Here is a 20,489-nt window from a genome sequence, read left to right on the forward strand (position 1 = left end):
CATCCCAGGACAGCCACTTAAATGTCAGGATTTTTAAATGGACTCAACTTTAAGACGGCATATGTTCTGTACCATTTTCAAATCTAGTTATTCTATTTACCTAGAATAAGTGTCTCTCTAAAAATCGTGTAAGGATATGGAATTCTTATGATTCTAGTTGAATATACTTCTAAACTTAATTATTAAGGTCCTGAGGATGATTAAGTCAGATTGGCTAGATTCAACAGTTATAATCTGCTATAACTCATCCTAGAAATATAAGATTACAGTGTAAATTAATTTAAGTTTCTTAGTTGATCACGATTACAATTAAAGAACTAATAAGTTAATGATAAATGAAAAAAAATAAATAAAAAATTTGAACAGGGGGTTTAAAGAGTACGAAATAAAAATTAAACTTTCACAATACAGAATAATATTTATAATAAACCATATTAAAAAATAATCCTTTGTAAATAATTAATTAGTTGTAAATTAATTAATTTTTTAAAGAAGTGCATGAACAGACAATACAGAAGTAATACAATAACTACCTGCAATTATCATCATACAGATAGTAAAGATCTTCTCATTGTCTGTTTCCGCGGCCACATTACCAAAACCCACTGATGTCATACATGTCATTGTAAAATACAATGCTGTAACATACATTGTTTTACGTGATGGACCATTTATTAATTCAGGACTATTTGAATCATTTGACCATATATATGAGTATGGACTTTGTGTAACATTCGCTAATTTCCACAACCATGAATATTGTACACCATTATCAGCATCTGAACGTCCAATTGAATACCAAATGCATGCTAACCAATGTGCAACCAGCATATAAAAACATAATAATAGTATTAACATTGCGGCACCATATTCTAGATAACGGTCTAATTTACGAACAACACGTCCTAATCGTAATAATCGTACAACTTTTAATGCACTAAACAAACTACCTATACCCTAAAAATAAATAAAAACTTTTATTTAATAATTAATTCTAACATTTTTCTCTAAGAAATGTTCCTTTTTTAGCTTGGATTGCACTCGTTTACAGTTCTAAAATAGATAGTATTTGTAAAATTGTTGATTGTAGCCTTTTCATGTACCATGCCACCGATTCCGAGTGCGTTCCGTCATAACTTAACCGAGTATTGTCCAAACTAAAACCGGCATATTCCTGAGAGTAACTAAGTAAAGTAAAATAACTAATTTTGGAAACAAAGCAAATTTAGTTCAAATGTATTTACTTCATTTTTTGGAAAATAAATAACCATTAATGTCTCGAATCTTATTGATGGGTAAAATTAATAGAAATAATAAAAATAAGTCAAAAAAAATGTGCATCTTTCTTTATTGATATTTGTTGTAAAACATTTTGTCATAAAGTCACTGGCAAACTAAGATAATTTTATAGTTTTATTACTCTTTATATTTTATTACTCATCTTAAATTCGTCTTTCGATTTTATACTGCACATTCACAGTTTTACATCGTAAAATTCATTATTTTCTATTTATCTCATCGATAATACAAAATTCACATCCTTCGAAGTAAAGTGATGGTGTGAAAACCGGTGTGCCTCAAGACTCTATACTTGGACCTTAATATTTTTTTTTATATATATATCAGAGATCAAGGTATACTTGGCAAGATCATTAGCGGTTTAATCTTAATTATAAATATTTTCTTACAGCTTCAGTTTATTGTTTTATAAAATACTTTCAGGTATCAACGGCGTATTTACGGGGGGGGGGGGGTAATAGGGGTAACCCCCCCCCCCCCAGAAATCAGGAAACAAAAACGAAAATCGGGTCTCAAATAAAATTTGAAGTTTGACAAAAACAATGGAATAGATGAATCTTAAAGAGAAAACAAAATCAAATCTTCAGTAGTAGTTAGTTCCCAGAGTCATAATTCAATTATTGTATCGAAAATCAGATTTAAATATCCTTCCAAGTCTGTTACGAGAATTCCGACTTTCCCATTCCGCGCATTTAATTTTCCAAAATTCAGAGAACTTGGTATACCGGAAGCAAGCTTTTTTGACTCAAAAACGTTTTCTCACAAAATTCTTTAGTCATAAAATTTGTCTTAGTTCTCGTTATGAAATATCTGTTTTGGTGTAGGAAATCAAATAAAACAGGTTTATTCTGGAACATTCTAGAGAAAATGGAATTTTAGATTGGTAAATATCGTTGGATCTTGCGGAAAATGTTAGATTTATTTCAATCAATTATTTTTTAACAATAAGAATTATACATTTATTTGAATCTCCGTTTTAAAATGGGAATTTATCACCGAAATTTGAAGAGAACGAACTTTTTGTTTACACTTAACCTTACAGGAGGTTTTTCCTTTAACCCTCTCTTACAGTTACAAGGCGAATTCTTGACGTCGTAAATGTCGTAAAGACGCCACTGTCAAGTGTGCACAGTAAAAAAATTACTGGATTGTATTAAACGCATTTACTTAGCTGTTGATGTTCTTATAACAATTAAATGTTCTTATAACTTATAAAATTAAATTCTCGGGGCGTTGAGTTTTTTTCCCGTCTCGACTGAAGACAAAATCTCTCGAGAATTCTCAAAAGAAATCTAGCGTAGATATTCATATATTGTTAATATTATCCTAAAAATGCTTTCTTTCCAAAAATAATACATTGTCAAAAATGTATAAACACTTTAACTTATTGAATCTCGATACTTACATCTTCGTCATGATCAAAGGCATTAAATACGTCATACGGTAAACAAGATAATAAATCAATAATAAACCAACTTTTTAAATAATTCATACGTATAACTTTTGGATCAGAAACAACTTCACCACCTGGTCCAACAAATGTTGTATGAAAATTTAAAACAATATCTATAAAGAAGATAACATCAACAATTGAATCAACAACTAATAATGACACATCTTCTGACGTTTTATTTTTGAATGCGACATTATATGGTACCATAATCGCTGTATAAAATGTTAAACATAAAATAATCCAATCCCAGATTGCTTTAAATGCACAATAATGTAATAATATATGTGGCGGTGTTTTTGGCGCTTCTTGTCGATATTGTGGCATTATATCAGCACTTAAACTCATCATCTATCCGCAAGTAGATCCATTTGATTTATTTTTATTAGTTTTTATTTTATTTAAATCAAATTTTAAAGCGCAGCGTGTAAATATAATAATAATTATATTTATTATACAATTATATACTACAGTATTTATGTTAATTAAGTATTCATAACTAAGTACTTTGTATACAAAGTATTTCAATATAACTCAAACCATTACCAAAGACTCGGTCAAGGCATGTGTTTTTAATATATGTTAGCCTTGTTTAATCAATATTGGTCATTTAAATGCCACTTATTCCCGTTCTCACATTATCCACAAATGGAACTCATATTTATCACTCTTCAAGTTTTGCTGTAAAGAACTTTGCTGAGCTATGGGAAATGGATTTCCCATCATCGAATGCAAAGTTTTTAAATGAAAAACTGTTTTGGAGTCAAAGCGTCAACGATTAAGCGTTGATATACGATTATTTCTACCTATTATTTCCTATATTATTGCTACCATTGAATTCTGGTTTTGGAATTAAATCTATAACATATTTAGGAAGATTATAATCCTAAATAATATTACAAATGTAAAAGTAACTGTTTGTCTGTTACGTTTTCCCGCCTAAACCGAGGAACCAACTTTGATGATTTTAGGTTTACAGATAGATAGGATCATAAGAAAGCGCATAGGGAATTTTTTATCGCGGAAATAAAACTTGAAGGGGTGAAATAGGTGAAAATAAGAAAAACGCTCCTAAGACTGCTCTTTTCACTTCTATTCATGGTAGAATTATTGAGTTTTTTCCTTTTGACGCGAAATAAAGTTAAATTAACAGAAAACTTCGAAAAATTTATTTTAAGATAAACGGCGCAACCCCCGCAAATGGTAGGAACATCCACAAAACTGCCTTTTTTCATCGCTAGAAAAATTTCGTTTTGGCTTTCGACTGTTATTTTCAATTTTGGCGAAAGTCATTTTCTATAAGGATTTTGCAAGCTTTCCTGCTGTGACATGGGAACTTTATAAAGCTGTGATTGAACGAAGTATATAATTTGCTACAATATTTCGTCTGCTTAGAATTTCATCAATTGAACTTCGTAGTTTTAAATGTAAAGCTCACTAGATAATGAAAAATTCGTAAAGGAATTGCAACTAGATAAATAACCATAAAATAGTTCAAACTAGTTGGTACATCTTTGCCATTATTTATAGATGATGCCAAATACAGCTTTCGAGTTATAGTAACGCGACAGAAGTACGCTTTTAACATTGATATCATTTTTATTTCAAAATCATTCTTAAAATGCAATAATAAGGAAATGGTTATTACATTCGAAAGTTGAAAATAGTTACTCTGAAATACTTTGTACACTAAATGTTTAAAAAAAAAATGTTATTTACTAACATGTGCTAAATGTGATTGCTTTGTATTATCCTTTAAATTTGGTAAATGTGATGAAAATTGTGATACCAACACAGATCGACTCCGAGTTACCGATCGTGCCAACTTAGCAAATTTTGATAATCCTTCAACAAAAAATTATTATTATTAGATTATATTAAACCACTATATGCGGATTATAATTTGGCTACTTATTAGTATTTAACATTTCAAATAAGAATAACTATTACTGAGTTATCGGATATATTTCTAGTAGAGAATAATCATCATTTTACGTCCAAACTTCCAAATATTCACGTATAGCAGCATTTTCTTGGATAGGAGAGTCGAAAGAAAGACTGCTCGGGTTTTCGATATAGACTTTAAGTTCTTCTTCATAAATGCTAATTATTGCTAAATAAAAATACAATAAATATACTTACCGCCTTTAACATCATCTGTTTCAATTGGTTGTTTAAGTGCTGTAATATCTCTAAACGTAAGTAAAAATAACACAACCAAATCCCTTTCATTTTTAATCGGTGCAATTTGTAACAGTAACCATAATGGTGTTTCTATAAATAAAATAAATAAATTATTAGAAGGATTCTGGATAATATTTTACTGATAAAATATTCGCATACTGATTTTTATGAATCCTTGATCACAAAATCGGTGGCTGATGAACAAACAATTACACCAAGCGTAAATCTCCAGATATTTAGCATCTTATAAATCATTTTTATTTTTTCATGATGACAAAAAAAACAATATCAATAAGGTAAAGGCGAAATGCAACTTCATATCTAGTTATCAATTTTGAACAAGGAACCAAAAAAAATGTATGCGAATATTTTATTGCGGCCCATGTTTGATTTCGCCTGGACTATGATAGCCTTGGTGTTGCTCTATTCATATTAAAAGCTAGAAGTATTCTAGCAAGAACTATACCTTACTTGGATAAATTTCGATAGTTTTTTTTGGCTACAGGTAATTGTATATTTTTATCATGGTGCCCGACCAAAATAATTTTGAAAATTGAACTTGTAAATTAGAACTTGTAATTTAAATCTGTACAATTTGAACCTTGAGCAATTAGAATTTTAGAAAATTGAACGGTGACATGGTGGGCGCCACCACAAGCTGAACGCAAGGGCCAAAAAACCCGCAGGCCAGTGCTAACTCCTCCCCATTAGAGGCTAAGCAAACCTATGGATCACAGGGTATACGAAACCCTTAGAGACACGGCCAGGATGACGAACATCCTGGAATCCGCGGGTGGCTATGTTTATAATGGAGTCGCGTTAGCACAGGCCTGCGAGTTTTTGAACCGTCCTGCTTGTACTGTCCTTCACCCTGTCATTCTTCAATTTTTTAAAATTCTAATTGCTCCAGGTTAAAATTGTAAAAGTTCTAACTGCACAAGGTTCAAATTTGCAAGTCCAAATTACCCAAGTTCAAGTTTTAAAGTTATTTTGGTATGGAACCCTTATCATAAGTATACCTAGTATAATAAGGTTTTCTAAATAAATGGGATTTTGAAAATGGACGCAAAAGGACTTTATGCTTATTGGAATGGAAATACTTACAGGCATACTATTGACAATGGCAATATTTAGCATAGGGTAACAAAGCGAAAAAGAAGTAAACCCACCGAGATGGCAAGATTCTCTGCCGACTAATTTAAAAAATAAAGCAGAAGTTTAGTATTAATATTATCCATTGTCCCCATTAAGTAGACTTAGTTTATTTGTGATTTTTAACGAAATATTTTTAAATCTTAATAAGCATCCAATTTCCCAATCAGATTCAAAAATTAGGCAAAACAGAAAAAGCGCTTTATGTCACTATGAATTAAAATATAAATGACGCAACGCCGACGACGAACATTTGTGCTGTCATGTTATGGTTACTTAAGACTAATATTACGAAGAATATATTAGCCAGAGACACGAATTCTTATGCTGAAAATGTATTTCTCTCGAGAAGCATTCTTTTTAATTTTTCACCATCGCTTGTAAATTCTGAACAAATGAAAAACTGACATAAATCCCTTCTTTTTTCCAATAGCTCTTTAAAGCTAATGCAATTGTAACCGTATATGAAAATTTCGTACATTTTTCTAGACGTCATCCCGAATCGTTGCTTATATTTTAATGCGTTTTGAAAGAAGGATTAAAATACCGCAGTAATATGCAGTACCTACTCCGTAATAACGATAATCGGATTATAAAGGATACAGTAAATAAAACTTTAAGTAGAAAAGAGAGATATATCTTCGCTAATTATAATATTTTCTATAATAAAGGAAGTTTGTAGAAAATCTATTTTATCAAAATTTATCATTTATGTGCCATAGAATATGGCATCCGAATGTGGTCATTATGGGACACTCTATATACAACGTGATTTTGAACTCGATACAATGTTGAAAGTGGGTATACTAGGGCGTATTTGCAACATATTTGACAAAAAAAGATCGAGCTAATGGAATTTTTAACTTGTTCACACTTTTTTATTAAAAACACTTTTGAGTAATACTTAATGAGTCAGCCATTCCTTTGAAATACAACACACGTCTCAAATCGTGGAACACACGTCTCACAATAGAATAATCTATCTGCATGCAAAGGTAATGGTAATGTGAAAAAGTTAAAAATTTGTATTGATCACACTTGTTTTCTAAATAAGCCCTAATGTACCCCCCTTCAATATTTGTAGCGAGTTATCAAACATCCTATATACGTATCGCCTTTTTTGTTTTGCCTATAAAAAAAATTTTGTATGATAAAAAATTTCTTAATAAATACATACATATAATACTTACTATTCTTTTTATATAATAATATTTCAAATTGGTCATGCATTTGTCGTTCCAATGCTTGATCGACTCGAGTAATTGTTTCCTTATCAGTGAGTTCACCAAACATAAATGTACAACGACATGATTTTTGCATAACTTCGGCACGATTGTAACCAGATATTTTACAAAATGATTCATTGCAATAGACAATTGGAAAATCAACAATTTGTGCATTTGCTAATAAGAAACTGCTATCGGCTGTAACAAAATGAGAAAAACAAAATTAATAAAAATAAAATATATATGTATGTAAATTTAAAATAAACTTTGATTGTTGAATATAAATTTGTGTCATGTTATCACAACAATACAAACGGATATGATAACATTTGTTTTTATGTTTTATTTATGGTATAAAATTTTTAAAGGAAACATTACCTTAAAATAGAATTGCAAATATAAATAATTCATTTTATAAATAGAATAAAGAAAACAATATATTGTTTATGGCCAATGTCAATTATTGACGGGTTTACTTGTCTGTTGATGGTCTTTATAAGTAAATATTTTCAGCTATCATTTATGAGTCAAATATCTCAATACTCAATTCAAAAAAATCAATATTTGAATGCTTAAAAGTTTTTCTCAAATTTCATTTCCTTGAAACAAGATCTTATTTCTTGCAGTCAAGTAAAAACGTATTAGTTTGAAAAATGGAAAGTATTATACTTTGTCCAAATACTTTTACACTATTTCCAATCCATAACTTCAAGTATATCTATACCATCAATACTTAAAACAAGTAAAGAGTCCAATAAAATGAATATTTAAACTACCATCAAAACGTAAGCCTGTATTTTTGAATTTAAGTTCGTTTTGACATACATTTGAAGTAAGCATAGTTAAAAAAATATTTAATTCTATTAAGGGGGTAAAAAAAATATTAAAAACTACCCCCAAAATCACTTTTTTTGAAAATATCTCTAAAACATACGAAGATATGGAAAAAAGTTTTAAATAAAAAAACTGTAATAGATATCAAAATTTTCTATAATCACTTTTGACATATTTTCAATAGAAACCGAGATATGCAATAAACTAATCTATTTTATAAATATTCCTTCCCAAGATCCAACCTATCTCTAAATTGAACATCATTAAAATTGGTTAAGGGGTTTAGGAGTGCAAACGTAACAGATAGACAAAGGCACAGGCAGAGTTACTTTTACATTTCTAGTAATACATAGTTGGGATATATCAAATATATGTATGTATACGTATATATATATTGGACTAAGAGCTATTTAGTTAGAGATACTAATATTCGAGGATTTATTTGCAAGATTTCAAATCAAGTAATAGCTTAAATAAAATTGTCTACGCGATAAAAGTCGTTCAACATTTTAAGGTCTTTATCAGACTGCTTTTTTGCTCGTGCTTTTATAACTGAATTTATTGCAAAGAATATGTCAAATAAATTTCATCGAATTTGGTTCAGTAACTATCAAGATATTTTATTCACAATTTCGAAAAATGTAATTCCGTTATTGTTTATTCTTTTATTTTTTTCTATAAAATGTTTATAGTTTTTGAAATAATTTAAAAAAAGGAGATTTTTTGGTACTTTTTATTTGTAAGCTAGCTTTTGTATTATACATTTCTTAGACTGTGGAATAGAAAGGGTGCTTTGTTAAATGATTAATCCATACTTAAAAGTTGGTGAGTAGCTCCCTTTTGGCGAGTCAACCAAACTTCTCTCTACGACTTTTTTTAAAAGTACTGCGTTTTCAAATGAGTTGTTTAACTTTTTTTTTTAATTAGTTCATTTAACAATTTTTATTAGACATGCAACAAAATTTTTCTTGTAACTTTTTTATAATTTTAATTTTAAATTTCTACATTAAATTGGTACATTTGCGTAGTTAAAACTACAAATAATTCGATGAAGTATGAACGTTTTTTGAACGAGATATACATTTGGCAATAGAAACAGCAACATTTAAAGAAAATAATTGTACTATTAATAATTCATGAAACAAAAATAATGTAAAGAGGCTCTTAAATTTTTTTGTAATAATGTAAAAAAAAATTTTTATTTTATGCCTTTGCTTTCGTGTTTCTCATTAGTCTTCTCCTTTTAATTGAATATAAATCAAATAATATAAACGAATATTAAAATAATAAAATAAGTTAATACAGACTGCCTATAATAATGTATATGTCACAGTTAAAACTCTTAGCCAGTCAAAAGTAATTTTAACTGAAAAATAGGCAAAAATATTTTTGACTGCACAGGTTGGTCAGTAGTTGTTTTGCCTGAAAATTATTGCTTAATATTGCTTTGACTGTAAACTTGCTGCCATAAGTGGTTTGGACTGAAGCTTCTGTTCAAAACTAGTTTTAATCACTAAAGGAGAATGATCATGAATAACTCTGCTCAAAAAAACTCGAGCATTACAACTCTGGTCAAAATAACTCGACACAAGAACAACCTGTTGCCAAAACAACTCCGGTCAGGACAATTCGGTACAAAAACAACTTGCGTTAATCCTTCAACTGATGTTTATGCACTGATCCGCGGATTGGCAATGCCTTTAATGAGGTCGAGTTACCACGTTTCTGCGGGTTTTTGTGTGATTGCGTTCATTCACTGATTCACAAGTTAACCATGGCTTTAATGGAGTCGAGTAAGCACAGATCTGTGTGTTTTTAGCTTTTTGATTAACCCTGTGATTACTAATCCACGTGCGAGTCGTTTTTGTTATGAGTTTTTATTGTACCGAGTTGTTTTTACCGGAGTTGTAGTGGCAGAATTGTTTTAGCATGAAACCTCACTTGAGAGTCAGTTAGATAATTTTATTTTTAATTGTTTGGAATGTAAATAAAAATTGGCAGTAAAACAGCGAAAAAAGACAATTACGTTATAGTTATTTTTTAATGATTATTAACTTTTATTGAAGTTAAAATAATTGAAGTAAAAGTAAGCAAAAAATCAGTTAGTCAAAACTACTTTTGACTAGCTTCATTGGGACAAACTACTTTTGACTGTTATGTCAGTCAAAAGTACTATTGACGAAAGTCTGCGGTCAAAGTACTTTTGACTGTCCTTGCCAGTTAAAAGTAGTTTTGACCGGTTAAAAGTTTTGACTGTAACATATATAAATATGTATAATAATAATAATTGTTCTTGTGCTTATTTAATTTTTATTTACCATTTCTATTTAAAATAGAAAACCTAAATACTAGTAAATGCATGTAACTGCTTTCGAGAAGGTAAAGGTAAGTAAATACATTGTGTTTTTACATTAAAATGCAAGAAATATAGGGCACAACAAACGAATTATAGAATCCAAGGTTAATGTTGACCTGGAAAACGCAAATAACAATAATATATAATATATAATATATATGTATGTATGTATGTATTATATTATACCTGTAACATATATTATATGTGTATAACCATAACTACAAGTTCATTATTACTTGCATCAAATAATATTATGTATAGTATAATAACATTACAGGTACATATATACATGTACACAATAAATACTATTCCACCTGAAGGTTTGCTGTAAGTTTATGAGTAGCGACACCACGTTAGCAAATTACAATTATTTTACATACCTAGCAAATGACACTAAATAACATGTATTACAAATAGTTCATACTAAAAATTGATTATTAAATATATATTAATAGTTTTATTCTTCAATTTGCTCTTCAAAAAATTACATTTTTTCGGGATTAACTGGGTAACTTGACAGCTATTTAAAATACTTATTTCTTTCTTCTCAATAAGACGCTTTATTAATAGAAAACTTCGAACGAGTAGCTTCACAGAGTTAGTTTTCAAATGTAGTGTGAGCTAACAGCACTCTAGTGTTTAAAGGTAACATTAATTTGGATCCTCTAGGTAACATGAATTTGGACCTAAATTGAATTCCTATACAGACATTTTACGATATTTAGCCTTCCGAAGGACCAAGAATTCTCACCACTACGGCATTTGGCTAATTTGCTTTCAACGCCAGTCCTTTTGGCATGGTTAATTCTACACAAACGTTAAACCGTTTCTTATTCAAATAATTTTCTTTTTTCTACCCACAATTGCATTATAATGACATTATTATCTACAGCGAAACTTTTTACTTTTACGATGTATGCTTCTTTTTGCAAGGAGTCCAACGTGCAAATTTAATTCCTATACAGGCATTCGTTAGACATGAGCCACACACTTTATGATATTAAGCTTTCCGAAGAGCCGTGACCAGTGTTGTCAACTTAGTAGTTTTACCACTAAAACTAGTGGTTTTTTTCTACTATTTTTCTACCTTTAGTGGGAAAATAATTTAAATAATTTAATATTTTAATACCATTTCTGGCAATTTATTGCTCTCTACTTGTTTTTTAGTGGTTTTCTATCGCCTGTTTAGTGGGACTTAGAGTTGAAAGTTGGCAACACTGGGCGTGACTTGTCACCACTACGACCTTTGGTTAGTTTGCTTTCAATGTCAGTCATTTTAGCATGGTTAATTCTGCACAAACGTTAAACCGTTTCTTATCCAAATAATTTTCTTTTTTCTACCCACAATTGCATTATAATGACATTATTATCTACAGCGAAACTTTTTACTTTTTCTGTATGCTTCTTATTGCAAGAAGTCTAACGTACAACAAATATTAGACGAGCCTGACTATAGCTATACAAAAAAACACTCCTTATACTTACTCGTTTATACTATCATTTCCTATTTGTTCCTTTATATCTCTATTTCATATTCAATACGAGAGAAACAAACAAATAAACTTTTGTTGATATTCAATAAGATTTATTTTGAATAAAGTTAATCAAACAGATGTCTTCTATATTTTTGTTGACAAACAAACGAACAAACAAACAATTTTTCTTGAACAATCACAAATACTATAACAAAATATCAAAAATTGCTATTGCTTTTAATAAAAATTTTCAATTTAATAATTTGCTTTGTAATTTCTACTAAATATTTCTTTTTATTACGTAATTGTTGCTGTTAATAAATATTACTAGTAGAAGTTACTAGTACTAGTAGAAGTTGTATGTTATCAGATAATGATGCACTGACTTTACTTCAAGTACCGATGAAAGATGGTAAAGTATACTTGTTTGAAGTGGTTAGAAGTTAGAACTCTTCATTATCTTGATTATAACACTTTATTAATAAGTGTTTTTTTTTTATTTACTCTCTTACTGAATTCAATAATTTATATTTATAATATTCAAATAGAAAGCATTCAAAAAATTTACGAAAATCTATATTTTATACTAAATGTCATATCGTTTACAAAAATTTTTATTTATAAGCAATTTTTTATATTCTGCTGTTATTTATATTACAGTATAATATAAAAGTTAATAAATATTTTTTTTTATAATCATAAATAAAAAACATGTTTGAAAAATAGGTATACTATTTAGAATATTTTAGTTAAATTGGGGATTTTATAATTCCCTAATGGTAATTTCAATAAATATTTGTTTTAAAGAGTTAAAAATAATTAAATTAACAAAATTGGATCTATTAAAAAAATTTTATTTATGCCAATGACTATATTTTATTAATACTTCAATAGCGCTCCTATAGCATTAGACAAATAAAAATGCAGAAAAACATTTTATTTATATCTTTTTCATAAATTTAAAACTATATTATCATATGAAATAGCGAATTAAAATTTATTATAATCAACATAAAAAATATAAATATTTAATATTGATATTACATATAATATTTGAGAATTCATAGTAACATAATAACTACAGAATTTTCCTTATTCTTCGTTGAAAACCAAAATTTTTATATAGAATGTTCAGAAATCAGAAATTTTCGAAAATTAATTCCTGATTTTTTTATTAAATTAAAGAACAAAAGAAGCTCGAAAGGACAAAAGCGAGTAAGTACAAATAAAACTAGTTCTATTTGTGTAGTATTTTTTAGGATCATAAATTTAAAATAGCGTTGTCATATATTGCAGCGAATTAAACTTTATTTTAATCATCATAAAAAATAATTAGATATTCATTATTTTACATGTAATATTTATAATAATATGTTATAGTTTAAAAAAATTAGGATATATTATAAACAGAATTATTTTTTACCCTGTTGAAAACAAAGCTTATGTGTCTAGAATGTTCAGAAACAAATAAAAAATTCTAGTTTGTTACCATGAATACAATTTATGTCATAGTTTTATTAAATATTTTAATTAAATTATTTAAATCTTGATTAATAATTTAATATATAAATATGTTAAAATTTTTATAATATGTTCATGTAATAGCATACTCATATCCGGCTTGAAGGACCAAAAATGTAGAATGCAGCCAACCTCATTTATATGTATTACGTAATATAATATTTAATATTATTTTTTTTTAAATCATAAATTTAAAATTGTATGCACCAAAATAAAATTTGTTTAGTAAAAATTAATAAATATTTTAACATTTAAACACAATTCAGATAATGTGCCTTTTATCTGCATTTTGGTCAGTAAATAGGTCATACTTAAAAAGTTTGCATATTTTAAATAACGGTGTTTTATTGAAAACAAAAACATATCTTCAAAATAATTATTTGTATTTATATACCTACAATTTTACTATATTTTTTGAACACTCTATAAATATTTATATGTATTTGTATTTGTATAAGGTGACATGACTGCAGAGAGTTTTAGTTATATGATTCCACATCAAAGATTTATGGTGAAATATAAAAGGTTATAAGAATCATGGCATTATGTACTATACATAAAAATTTAATATTCAAACATTAGATTGATGTTATGTTTTTCTTGAATGGGATAGCCCCATGAATAATACAAAATTACCGGAAAAAAAGAAACTTATTTTAGATTTGTAATTGAACAAAGGTAACAACGATCATAATATTACATTATCTTGTTTCTACTATATATGAACTGTAGGTGCTCGAAGGTTACTATTTTATACTGGTATAGGTATTGTTTTTACGAGTTTTATTCGAATTATTTTATAGAAAAATATACAATTCTCATAGGTAAAATACAAAATCAAATATTATTGCTTATAAAAAATATTGGTTAACATTTTACATGAGGCTTTTCTAATGTTTATTTTTATTTTTATGTGCTTTTTTGGCATCGTAGAATAACTTTATTTAGAATTATGTATATCCTACTAAAAATGTAAGATTTATATAATAAACTAATACAAAATGAGAGCAAGCTATATTTTTAGATTAATTGTCCTTAAATAAATTTACAGGAAGTAGACCATCTTCAAATTAATGGTAAATGGTTCAATTTACTATCAAGTTAATGTGTCGAGCAACAAAAGCACTTTCTGTACCTTAAGCAATTTTCACATAACGATTATTAATTTTCCAAGAGTTTCTTTATTCTGCTTCTTATTAACGAAATGATGAATTGGCTTATAGTTTTTTTGGAAAAGGTACTGGAATTTGAATACACATATTTCAGAGGAGTTTGCTAAGGATTTTGAAATCTCGAGTTAATAATAATAACGAAACTACGTATATTTATATTATTTTCTAGAATAAAGTTTCGTAGCGTAAACATTTTATTGAGTGTGGTTTTTAGTTTTGAATTTCAATTTTTAGTTAAACAAATTTTTTTTATGTTCAAAATTGGTTTTTCCTGAGTAACTCACTTGTCCGTATTTATTTGCTGTCGTTTCAGAGACTCGATGATTTTCATAAGACCAGTAGTGGATTCGCTTACCTCATACAGATCTGATGATCGAGAAATTGATGACAAAATCAACATTGATTACATCGTCCCCGAAGATGGCATTCCCAGAAAAAAACAAAGAAAGGCAAATAGCATGCTTGCAGGATACCTAATATATGATAAAACTGGTGAAAAATCGGAAGTTAACGAAGACGAAAAACATTTCAGAGCAATATTTTATGAAACACTGAATGTCATCTTGAACGAAATGAAAATAAAATTTGTAGAAATCAATGAGTTCGCAGGTTTTGGCTCCAAAGAAGAAAACATTGATTTAGGGAAAGTAAATTAGAAGTCTGGCTCAGAAGAGTATACATTGGCGAACTGATTTATACAAACTCAGAGACTCAGAGAAAGAGAGTCCTGATTTACCTGTCAGAGTATTTGGCTGTAGAACAGAGACTTGCGAGTCAACTTTCTCCGTATTGACGAGGATTAACCGACCACAGCAACTCTACGTATGATCAGCAGATAGCCAATTGGATTCTGCCTAGTACACGAAAAAGAAACGGACAAAAGCTTTAAGCATTAAAATACTACCTATTGAAAAAATTTCATCAGCAGAAAAAACGACGGCCATATCTTTTCGTTCTACTGTAATCATTAAAATTCAGAAATTCAATCAATATGAATTTGAAAAAGCAGAAAGGCTTAAAGCTCAAAGTGGCAAAATCTCCACATAAATTTCCTATGAATATGTTCAATAAATTGTCAACGACAATTTATGTTAAAGAAATGCTACATCTATGTACAAAACACACCTCTATTATAATATAACTTAAACTACCCCATTAAAAAATAATTTTGAAATTGATATCAACTAGATTTGTCATACTATTGTAGCATATATAGTCCAAATATGTCAATTAAAATGAATAATTATAAAATGTCAACTTTACTAATTATGTAGAATTCCAGTATAAAAATAAGTTCATATATATGTTAGTTATTATTATATTAAATCTTCTTTATTTTATTTATATTATAACTATAGAACAATTATTTTATATTTGTTTCGTGTTCAATTAAAATACCTTTTATTATAAAAAAATTAAATTAAATCATTTAAAAAAAAATGTTATGATTAAATGACAAATGAAATAAAATTTATTAACCTTTGTTAATTTACACATAACCTAACTTTGTAAAATATAACCATAACTAGGTAGCTTTATCATTGATTATTATAAATATATAAGTTTCAACTTTAAATTTTATATAAAAGTTAGCTAATAATTAGTTTGTTAGTTTATTGTATACGTGTTTATATATATACCCTACATGTAGGTAATATATCTACATGTATACATGTCAAACAAATTTATTTATCATTAACTGTTTTCTTTCGTGCATTTAATATAAAATTTTATTCTATTTATATTTTATTTATAATCATATTTAACATTAAGAAACGCTATATTTTATAAACTCTAAATATACAAACATAACCTGACTTTTAACTTGTTTATAGGCATCCAATAAATGGCAAACTATTGAAAAAAACAAAAATTTTGTGTGATTATTTATTATTTCGTAGCAGTACATTTCTTTTAGAGACTTTGTTCATTCTACTTTAACACAATAAATGAAATGAATATTTTTTTTTATTTATTTTTTTATTTTTATTTTATTTAAGGTCGCTTTTAACGTCTAGGTCATTAGCGACCGCTTATACATTATACATTACTTATTTATACATTATTTACATGTGTTATTATTAATATAAATATTGGGCCTTAATTTAAATGAAATGCAAGAAGGGAGCTACAAAAGAGTTCAAAAATTAATTAAAAGTAAAGTAAGAGATTTATGCCTAGTGAACACCTTAGCAGAAGCCAAAACAAAAAATTCATGATTGAGCACTGCTAAGGAACTGAGGGAAAAGAGAGGGAGGGAATCAGTCAAAGAGGATACGAAAATGCGATGGCTATGCTGGAGGTTAACAGTAAAGAGGATATAAGGGCGATATGCGATTACTTGGATTTAATAATCAAAAAGCGTAAAGCAAATTTATGAGCTAATCAAGGAGAAAAGTAGTAGTAAACACAGTATCTTTTTATTTTCTGTCTTTTTGTTAAATTTCTGTGCTATTGAAGCAATAATATGTTGTTATTTTGAATTTTGTAAAAGCACTTATGTTTATTATAATGTAAAGAGTGATAAGCCATTTATTGGCAAATCAAATAAATAAATAAAAAAAAAAATATAAAATGGGTTCATATAATTAAGTCATTGTCCTTAATAAACTTGAAGAGACTCGGGAAATATTTGGGATCATTGAGGATATCCTTGGCTTCCGAGGGTAATCCATTTTTGTTTCTTTGATGCTGGTATCCCTGACATTGCGAAAGAACGTGATTCACCGATATTATTGCGTTGCAGTGTTGGCAACGGTTTGGGTTACTCTTGGTTATGAGATGAATGTGGCTCATGTTTGTGTGTCCAATCCGTAATCTAATGATTGTATAATATTTTTGACGGTCAAGGGTTGGTAGCTTGTCGAAAATATTATATATATAAAATATATATTATTGTTGTAACAAATTTGTTATATTTTTTGAACTCCCCTGTAGTAAAATAAAAAATTGTTCAGATGCAAGTAATTTTTATTCTTTTCGTTTCTTTATCTTAATATGAGTTATTCTGTATGTGGCATGTTGTAGGTTGCAAAGTTTTTCTTCGTATGCCCCCGAAGGAAAATTGTATGTTGTTGGTTTTCGGAGTCTATATTGTCTATACATTCATTTTTATGTTATTCTCGAATTTAAGATTAGTTAATTAAAGTTCATAGGTTATCCTATTTCTTCAAACCTTCTTTACTTTTATTTCTTTGGGTAAATGTTCAAAATTTGACACCATTGTCGCCCTATTAACTCAGTTGGTTAAAGCGTAACCAATTCCGTTCACTGTATGCTTAGAGTAGCGGGTTCGATTCCCGCCGTCGCAACAAAATTAATTTAATTAATATGTGTGATGGGCTGGTGTAGTGCATGGTATATGCATGAAGGAGGTGCACTCAGCCTTTGAAATTGAGGACTTGATAAATGAAATTATCAGCGGAAAGGTGGTAAAACACATATATGGTATCACAATGGGCTCTATAGTCTAAGTGTGTCCTTCGTGGACAGCCAATATAACCTAACCTAACCTAACCTGACACCATTTGGGACAAATTCTTCTCTAATTTTGATAAAAACACAACTAGCATTAACAAAGACACTCTAGAAGTAGTTTTTGTTTTCTCCAAAAAAATTTTTGTAGATTATGACAGATTTTGTTTTAAAATTTAAACTGATGTGCTTTTTTTATTTTCTTTTTATTGTTTAATGGTAGAAAAATGCTCAAGTTTAAAAAATACTTAAACAATAATAGCATGACAAATTACAATTTTATAATATAATTCATTGCCATGCGTGTTAATTATTATGCAAAAAAAAAAGATATAACAAAAGAAAAGTAAATGAATTAGTATGGATTTGTTTGTAAGAAATAGAAAGCATTACCAATTTATGTGAGTTAAACTTTAGATCATAAAGTAAACATATTAAAATACACCCTTCTTCCCATCAGCACATGTAAAATATGTTAGCACAACCCGCCATATTGAAAGAACAATCCATATGTACTTTATAGCTTAGGGTTAAAAGTACATAAATTTATAAAAAGGAAAAATTTATATCGTAAATATATCAACCAACAGGTATCTACATTATCTATTTTATGTAAATATAATATAATATTCTTATAAATAATAACAATAATAATAAAAAAAAATGAATATAAGTAATTAATTGTCAATAAAAATATTGAATATTTGTTGTGACATCTTCACTAAACATAACCTCACTTGTTATTTGTGTTTTGATTTGAGGTCATTGATTTTTTTTCTAAATATCTTGATAGATAATCTAATTTGTTTTTTTCTATAGGTACTATTATAAATAAATTATTTATTAAACTTACAAACGATATAGTTTTTTTTTTTACATTCAGTTAAAAAAAGAAAATAAAACTGAAACAATTTTTAAATCGATTTTATTACATTTTTGTAAAGTTTGAAATCAGCCAAAACATTTATTTATAGATGATAAAAGTTTTTTTTTTTTTTTTTTTTTTTGTAATTTATAAAAAAGACTGAACATTTTTTAAAGATATAAAGATCTTTAAAAAATATTTTATTATGGTTCGTTAAATTTGAGATAAAATTCAAATTGAATGAAAGACAGAGAAGTTTATGACATCTTTCCATTATTAATTATCTAACAAACGGGAAAATTTTTTGTTGTTTAATGAATCGATTATTAAAAACCAGGATTGGCAAAAAAATAAACCTTCCCAACCTTTTTAAGATAAAGTATCAAAAATATATCTCGCTTGTTAAGCCGCCTGCACACGGAGACGGTTGTGTAGAACAATTGGACGACTAGAAAACGGGACCAATGGCTTGACTTAATAATTATGATGAAAGCTTTTAGTTAGTTTTTGTGTGGACATAGTAACACATTATCGAAGGATGTGTTATAAAATTTAGGCGATTAATGAAAAGTACGAGTAAGTTTTGCTGGTATTTAGTACTTTTTAAGAGACATCCTGTAATAGCAACCACTAGAGCACGTTATTTTGTTACTAGACTACTAGCGTCAATATCTCTGGCCAGCATTAAGGCCATTGCTACTCACCGTCATTACTGTATGCAGCTATTGACGATATAAGTAAACATTAACCAAATCAAGGTACGTAAAAATTACCCGAGGAGATCAATGATTTACGATATCAAATTTCTTATTAGCCGAAAGGTATGGTAACGCTCTAAATGTGTAATTCACAAATTGAGGTTCATTAAGCAGAAATTTAACATGGTAATCTATAAAAACTGCGATTGAGCCACCTGAAATTGGATTTTTTTTTTCATATAAGTTGAAAGTTTAAATACCTACTACAGAAACCTACGAAAAACTACATAGGGATTCAAAATAGAATTTTATCCATGTTTTCGTGAAATTCATATACCTAATATATGGCATAATAAAAATGAAACAATATCAAAAGTGCAATTTTAACTGTCAAGTTGAAATATGTTTTCATGTTAGCGTGTAAAAACCGATAGTAAATAAAAAAAAAAATACTTACGTTGTGAATTTGATCTTCTAATAATATTTTCAAGAAATGTATTCTGCGGGGCCACAAGTCCCCTACGACCCCCTGGCATACTGTGGTGTGGTACCCGCCACTACCAATGATGATATATAAATAATTCAGGATATCCACCTCAATATAACTTATTTAAAAATTAAAACACTATATATTTTATATATTTATGTTATATTTTTTAATATAGACTGTATGAAAAATGTTATAGTTACATAATTTTAAAAATCACGTCATTATTTTAATATAAAGTTCCTTCTCGTTTCTCTTGAATAATTAACAATTTATTTTAATATTTTAAAATTTAA

At 28.1% G+C, this 20,489-nt stretch overlaps 1 protein-coding gene across 1 annotated transcript in view; it reads right to left on the minus strand.

Annotated features, from left to right (window-relative positions):
* The window catches only part of LOC123303288 (potassium voltage-gated channel protein eag), a 30,541-nt gene extending 10,299 nt beyond the window's left edge, over positions 1–20,242 (minus strand). Inside the window, exons 1-6 of the mRNA XM_044886269.1 lie at positions 20,164–20,242; positions 7,276–7,509; positions 4,892–5,023; positions 4,473–4,594; positions 2,705–3,100; positions 534–957 (exon numbers count right to left, since the gene is read on the minus strand). Coding sequence (XP_044742204.1) covers positions 534–957; positions 2,705–3,100; positions 4,473–4,594; positions 4,892–5,023; positions 7,276–7,509; positions 20,164–20,242 — 1,387 coding nt within the window. The remainder of the gene's footprint in view (positions 1–533; positions 958–2,704; positions 3,101–4,472; positions 4,595–4,891; positions 5,024–7,275; positions 7,510–20,163) is intronic.
* Positions 20,243–20,489: the final 247 nt, after the last annotated feature.

This window comes from Chrysoperla carnea, chromosome 1 (genome assembly GCF_905475395.1).
Source record: "Chrysoperla carnea chromosome 1, inChrCarn1.1, whole genome shotgun sequence".
In the NCBI taxonomy this organism is placed as follows: Eukaryota; Metazoa; Arthropoda; class Insecta; order Neuroptera; family Chrysopidae; genus Chrysoperla; species Chrysoperla carnea.